General features: G+C 36.9%; 1 protein-coding gene and 1 long non-coding RNA gene across 3 annotated transcripts in view; both read right to left on the reverse strand.

The window, feature by feature from the left end:
* Window positions 1-5935, reverse strand: part of LOC106877576 (uncharacterized) — a 16427-nt gene extending 10492 nt beyond the window's left edge. Inside the window, exons 1-2 of one of the 2 annotated variants that reach the window (XR_008265464.1) lie at window positions 5905-5919; window positions 5659-5741 (exon numbers count right to left, since the gene is read on the reverse strand). This is a non-coding gene — a long non-coding RNA (uncharacterized LOC106877576). Of the gene's footprint in view, window positions 1-5658 lie in introns of both variants that reach the window. The other variant, XR_008265462.1, reaches the window with a different exon arrangement.
* On the reverse strand, window positions 1178-5650 carry LOC106877574 (zinc finger protein 93). Its single transcript, XM_014926513.2, has one exon. It carries the CDS (start codon window positions 4944-4946, stop codon window positions 3996-3998), a length of 951 nt encoding a protein of 316 aa, XP_014781999.1. The 5' UTR covers window positions 4947-5650; the 3' UTR covers window positions 1178-3995.
* Window positions 5936-7556: the final 1621 nt, after the last annotated feature.

Here is a 7556-nt window from a genome sequence, read left to right on the forward strand (position 1 = left end):
ACAGACACGTGTACCCTTAACGTAGTTCTCGGGGATATTCAGCGTGACACGGCTGACCCTTTGAATTACAGGCACAATAGAAACAAGAAGTAAGAGTGAGAGAAAGTTGTGGTGGAAGAGTACACCAGGGTTCGCCACCATCCCCTGCCGAAGCCTCATGGAGCTTTAGGTGTTTTCGCTTAATAAACACTCGCATCACCCGGTCTGGGAATCGAAACCGCGATCCTATGACCACAAGTCTGCTGCCCTAACCACTGGACCATTGCGCCTCCACCGCTGGTGGGTTAAAAATGTGACAAAACAGCAGAACTAAGATATCACTTGTTGCATGAAGTAACTGCAAAAGATTATACTTGGAGATTTCCTTCCTATTTTCCAGGGTTAGGCTTTCTATCCAGTGTGTACTCTTTTGTGTGTTTTTAAACTACCACTTTTACTAAAATATTTGCCACATATGTCACAATGATGTGATTTTTCTCCAGTGTGTATTTTTGCATGTGCTTTTAACCGGTTATTACTGAATGATTTGCCACATATATGACAGTGATATGGTTTTTCTCCGGTGTGTACCCGTTTGTGAGATTCAAGAGAGCATTTTACAGTGAAGGAATTTCCACATATATCACAGTGATATGGTTTTTCTCCAGTGTGTGTTCTTATGTGCGACTTTAACCTGCTATTTTCAGTGAAAGTGTTTCCACATATTTCACAACTAAATGGTTTCTCCCCAGTGTGTGTTCTTATATGTCTTTTCACATTACTATTTCGGAGAAAAGATTTCCCACATATTTCACAGTAAAATGGTCTTTCTCCACTGTGAATTTTTTCATGCCTACTTAAGTCCCCGTTAGTAATAAAAGATTTCCCACAAATGTCACACCGATACGGTTTCTCTGCAGTGTGTGTTCTAATGTGAATTATTAAAAGACTATTACGAGCAAAAGATTTTCCACATATTTCACAGGGAAACGGTTTCTCTCCAGTATGTATTCTTTTATGTCCACATAAATCCGAATTAGTGATGAAAGATTTCCCACAAATATCACAGTGATAGGATTTTTCTTTGGTGTGTCTTCTTTGGTGTTCTTTCAAATTACTATTACGGACGAACGATTTCCCACATAATTCGCAGTAAAAGCACCTTTCTCCTGCATGTATTCCCTTGTGCATTTTAAAATCCCAAATATTGACAAAAGAATTTTAAATAATTTTCGGTGATAGAGTTTTTCTTTGAGACATTTGTCTACTCGATTACTTTTCTCAAATAATGACTCCCCGTATATTTCAGTTGTTCTTCCACACTGTATTGTCTTTTATATTTTTAAATGACTATCATAATTAAAAAAGTTTCCTGATAATTTCATAGTGTTCTACCCTGGTGAATTTATAAATAAATATTGCTGACGAGGTTTTACTGTATATAGACGCTTAATGTAGCAAATGATTGTCTTAGAATTATCATCGCAAGAGACATCTCACATATTTATTCTGTAGTTGTTTCAATACGGTTATATTTACGAAAACATAATGAAAATTGGCCTCTAAACCTAACGATAATACAAAAAGCAGATGTGATTTGCAGTTATTAAAATGTGTTTAGTTAATTATTCAAATAAAATCGACTTTGCTTTCCATGCTTCCAGAGTCAATAAAATAGGATATGATCGAATGTTACCTGTTACCTTTAGTTGAGGGTTTAAACATATATAAGAAATCAATAATTATTTAGTGAATTTCAAATTGAGTTGAATGGGAGTTATATTTCTTCATGACTGTTATGTTACGTAAACAGAATGTGGAAATAATAATAAAAACCTGTGAAGACTTTTTAAAATGAGTTAAGAGTTCCGACCAAACATGCGATTGATGGATATGCGAAAATTATTGAACTGTCACAGCTGATGTTCACAAGGGAGGTCACTGTGTTAAGTAAATTAAGAAAAGAATTGTGGGAGTAGTATGTACTTTCACTTCCGCTGAAAGTGCGTGATTCTTGTTGTTGCCAGTCGAGGAGATCTAAGAAAAATATTCCTGCCATTACTATTTCCCATTTGTTTTTAAAACGAAGGCGCGATAGCTAAAGCAAATCAAAGACCTGTAGTACTGTAGTTTTCATTCATAAAAAAAAGTTCACCCATTGCCTCCCGTTGAGTACATTCCACTACGACCGGTTGTAGATCACCATGAAACTATAGTGTTATATGAAATTAAAACGAAAATAAAACTAAAGCTGAAAAAGTGTTTGTATGTTTGTTATTGTTGCATATTAAAACTCACAGAATCTATTAGCTGTAGTAGAATCTACTTGATGAAAGTGCGGGTGACTGCTTTAAAAATACAACTCCAGTTATACAATTTAGATAGTTTTTGGTGGCAATGCGACAATCAAAAAACCGAATTTTTTGGTTTGTCGGACAGGGTCTGATTTTATTAAAAATTTCTACAAACGTGTAGTTTTGTATAGCAATTACAAGAATCCCCCCCCCCCCACCAAAAAAAATCCCCAAAATTATGACCATCACAAATATAGTATAAACCCTAATCGTATATACAGAATTGAAACTTCATAAGTTATTAGTGTACATGGTAGAAGAGTGGCCTGGTGCTAACATTTAGCCATGTGTAAGATTCTCTGGACCTTCAAATGATCACACCAACTGTCTTGAAGTAACAGATCTCAAATAATACATACAAGTATGGCTGTGCAGTTGAGCTTTTTTTGCAAACATGGTTTCAGGTTCATTCCCACTGCATGGCATCTTATGCAAGTGACCTAGGCTGACCAATGTCTTGGAATGAGTTTGCTATATCAAACTTGTGGAAGCCCGTTATGTGTATGTCTTGTCCTCTGACTGCTTGACAAATGGTGGTGTTTTGTTAACATTTCTATAACCTAGTGGTTCAACAAAAGTGGTTGATATAAAAAGTACTGAGATTGATTAATTCAACTAAAACCCTTCAAGGTTATGCCACAGTCCTATGAATGAAACAAAAAATGAAACACTAGAAATTTCCTCTTTATGTTGGAGTGATGAAGAGAGTGAAAATACTCTAGAATGGAAGGGTTGTGCTGTGTGCAAAAAGTAAGAGGGAGGAGGGCCTCACTTATGCTTGGGAGCAGCCTGGAACACAGGTATGAATTCTTAGGAGTGGGTAATAGCACTAGGGTGGATCAAGTAATCATATTTTTGGTGAAGAAGTCATAGTATGAGTTTTGCAGTATTATTAAACTTTGACAGTGGAGGCGCAATGACCCAGTGGTTAGGGCAGCGGACTCGTGGTTTCGATTCCCAGACCGGGCGTTGTGAGTGTTTATTGAGCGAAAACACCTAAAAGCTCCACGAGGCTCCAGCAGGGGATGGTGGCGAACCCTGCTGTACTCTTTCACCACAACTTTCTCTCAGCCACTTGCACGTTAATTTCACGAGCAGGCTGTTCCGTTGATCGGATCAACTGGAACCCTCGACGTCATACAATAACTAGAAGGGAATTCCTAGAGAATGGTTTCTGATGTAGAAACAACAAAATTTATGTGTAGTGGGTATTTTTTCTGTTGCTTATAAAAATTGAAAGAGTAACCACTGGACAATCCTAGATATCTCACATGGCGACTAGTGTAGCTAGAGGCGGAGCAGCACCACTTATGGGTCAGCTGTAAGCAATATGTACTTTTTGCTGGGGTCTGGGGGGAAACAAACTGAAGGGCCACCCTGGGTGGCACACACTCTAGCTACACTAGTGCACATGGCTTTTTCTTCAGTATGTACTCGCACAAGGGGTAGATTACTAATTTGAGAAAAAGGCTTTCCCATAGGTCTCTCAGAGACAGAATTTATCTCAAGTGTGAGTAATCTTTTGTGAATAACAAGACGAGAACTGCTAGTGAAATGTTTTCCATACACATCATAGGGACAGAAATTCTTTATCTTTCTCCAGAGAGACTGTGCTTAAGGAATATAAAAAAATCTCGAAGTAAAGGTTCTCCTACATATTTCTCAATTATATGCATTTTTTCCTGTATGCATTCTTTCATGTCTTTTTAATGTGCTGTTTTTATTGAAAGCTGCTCCACATATCTCACATTGATACAGTCTATCTCCAGTGTGTAGTCTTTCATGTCTTTTTAAAGAAGTGCTATGACTGAATGCTTTCCCACACACCTGACACTTAAATGGTTTTTCTCCTGTATGAATTCTTTCATGAATTTTTAAACTAGAATTTTCACTGAAAGCTTTTCCACATGTTCCGCAGTGAAAAAAGTATTCCCCAGTATGCGTCCTCGTGTGTCTTTTTAAATGGCTGCTACAGACAAAAGCCTTCCCACAAATTTTACAAGGAAACGGTTTTTCTCCGGTGTGTATTCTTCTGTGCAAATTTAAATCCGATATAGTGACAAAAGACTTCTCACACAGATCACAGTGATACGATTTTTCTTTGTTGTGTCTTTTTTTGTGTTCGTTCAAGACACAATTCTTGACAAACGATTTTCCGCATGTCTCACAGCAATAAGGTTTCTCTCCAGTGTGTCTTTTTATATGCGTTTTTAAAGTACTGCTATCACGGAACGACTTACCACATGCTTCACAATGATACGGCTTCTCTCCAGTGTGTGTCTTCATATGGATTTCTACGTAACTACTCCGGACAAAAGATTCCCCACATATTTCACAACGAAATAACTTTTCTCCATGTATTTTTTTGTGATTTAGAAAACTAGAATTCATAATGAAAGACTTCCCACATACATCACAAGTATATGGTTTATCTTCACTATGACTGCGTTTATGGAACACAAGAGAGGAATTGCTGGAGTAAAATTTCAAACATATATCACAACGAAATGGTTTTTCTCCCATGTGTATTCTTTTATGTGCGATTAAAGTACTCTTGTCACTGAAAGATTTCCCACAAATTTCACAATGGCACGGTTTTTCCCCAGTGTGCATTCTTTTATGTTTTCTTAAGGTACTGTTAAACCTGAAAGTTGTCCCACATATTTCACATGGATGGAATTTTTAACATCTCGTTATCACCTAAATACTTTTCCCATGCGTTTCACAGAGAGATCATCTTTCTTCGGAGTGTAACCTTTTGTGCATTTTAAAATCCCAAATTTTAACAAAAGACTTTCCATAAACATAACATTTCACAACAAAGATTAATTTTGTTTGTGAACGACTTCTCGCATATTTTTCCATGAAAGTGTTTCTCCAGTGTATTGTTTCATAACCTTTTATATAACTGACACGAGTAAATGATTTCCACTTGATCTCATAATTATAAGGTTCTTCTCTAAATGAGTACAGTTCAGGTATTATTTAAACAAACGTTACTAACGAAAACTGGAGCTGTTTCAGATTCGTACGACAGAATCTGAAGAATTTACCACAAACCTCAACACAACATTCATGTATTTACCTTTTTGCTTAGTACAAGTTCCGCAGATGTTACTTCATTCTTTACTGCTAACTTTTCATAGTTTTGTTCATCACTACCAAAATTAATAACAGTGAACAATGTACGGTAAATAAAGAAACGCATTATTCACGATGTAGATTTCAATTAGCAATCTCTGTCAGTATATATTTTAAAATATATAAATGGAATAATGTGAATTAAAGACACTAACAATAATTTAGTAAGCGTTGGACAAGATACCTTGTGGTATTTTACTGCCTTTTACGTTCCTAGTTGAAATCCAGCCGAGGTCAACATTGACCCTTTTACTTCTGGGGCGGGAACTGAAGAAAGATCGATAAAATAAATTTTAGTAAAAATACTGATTCGAATTAATTAATATACAGTGTCCTGCTACATAGTTTGCGGTCTCGTGCTGAAGTAATTTAGTTACTGGAGGACAAAATTGAGTTAAACGTATATCTATAGAAACCTTGTAAGACTTACAAAAATCCAACCAAACATGTGAATCGTCGTCATGTCAAATAGATGACGGGACAATAACAACGGATGTTGAGAAGGGACATCACTGTGTTATGATTTATGTTCTATCACAGGACATGAATCATAACACAGTGAGGTAATCTTCAAGTTTAGGGATTTAAAAAAAATAAATAAAAATATTCAAGGGAAATAACTGAACGACTTACCAGTATTATCCGTTTTCTTCTAGCTGTTTATAAATAAATCACACCCTAACCCTAACGTCAATCAAATCACGTGTGTGATTTATTTATAAACAGATGTACGGAGAATACCTGACGTGATGACTAGAATATCAACAAAAGCTGATGAGGAACTTATCGATTTATCCGAAGACTTTTCCTTGAAAATGATCTTTAACACCCGAAAATTGGTACAGTTCTGGGCGTCTCTTCAAACCCCGTACCCAATCATTTCCACCGAAGCATTAAAAGTACTTCTCCCTTTCGCGTCATCTTATAATTGTGAAGCTGGATTTTCAGCAATGGTTGGGATTAAAAGCAAATTTCGAAATAAACTGCAGCTCTCAAATTCTTTACGGCTGAAACTATCACGCATTGAACCTGATGTTAATTCTATTATTGAGCGTAGCAAGAAACAGGCTCATCCTCCTCACAGGCCTCAATGAAAATGTAATCTGAAATAAATTTGTTTCTTTCATTAATGTTTTTACCCAGTAGAGTTAAGTGGGTCACCATAAACTGGTGTCATAAATAGTGGGTCGCGTCTCTAAAAAGTTTGGGAACCACTGTTCTATAGTGTTCTGTTCCTGGATGGAAATGACAAGATGACTGGTGTGTATGCGTGCGTGCACATGCATACATGTGAGGCAAAAGCGCACTCAATATGAATATTAAAACAGTTATATTTTTATATATGTTAAGCAGTATACAACTGGTTAGGGCTACTATGTCTAAAAAAAATCATCATTATATGTGAAACCAACAGTAACATTCTGACTAGTTATACACCATAACCGGTAATATACTGCCTGACTGTGCTGTTCTAACTAGCTCATTTGCTTGTTGCAAGATTACCGACTGGTTGTCACTTATTTTCTATATATTGCAAGCTCCTGCTATCTCTAGCAGACGAGTATCTACCACTGGGGATGAGCATAAATAGCTTGAAGCTGGACGGTCTGGTGGTTCTGTCGTTGGCAGATTAGGAGTTTGCTCCCCTGCTTATATATTTATATATTACACGTGTATAAGGGATGACCACTAGGTGGACATCCAATATGCTAGAAAGAGGTCATCATTATTTTTCTTTGTGGTTGGGTCGTTGATGACCTCTTTCTAGCATATTGGATGTCCACCTAGTGGTCATCCTTTATACACGTGTAGTACAATTTTTTCTGAATTTTCAGATCTTTTTCTATGCTAGGCCACTTGGTTTTAAATTGAATTAATATTCAATTTATCACCCTATCATCATCATCATCATCATCGTTTAACGTCCGCTTTCCATGCTAGCATGGGTTGGACGATTTGACTGAGGACTGGTGAAACCGGATGGCAACACCAGGCTCCAATCTAATTTGGCAGAGTTTCTACAGCTGGATGCCCTTCCTAACGCCAACCACTCAGAGAGTGTAGTGGGTGCTTTTACGTGTC

The sequence above is a fragment of the Octopus bimaculoides genome, chromosome 14, assembly GCF_001194135.2.
Source record: "Octopus bimaculoides isolate UCB-OBI-ISO-001 chromosome 14, ASM119413v2, whole genome shotgun sequence".
NCBI classification, from domain to species: domain Eukaryota; kingdom Metazoa; phylum Mollusca; class Cephalopoda; order Octopoda; family Octopodidae; genus Octopus; species Octopus bimaculoides.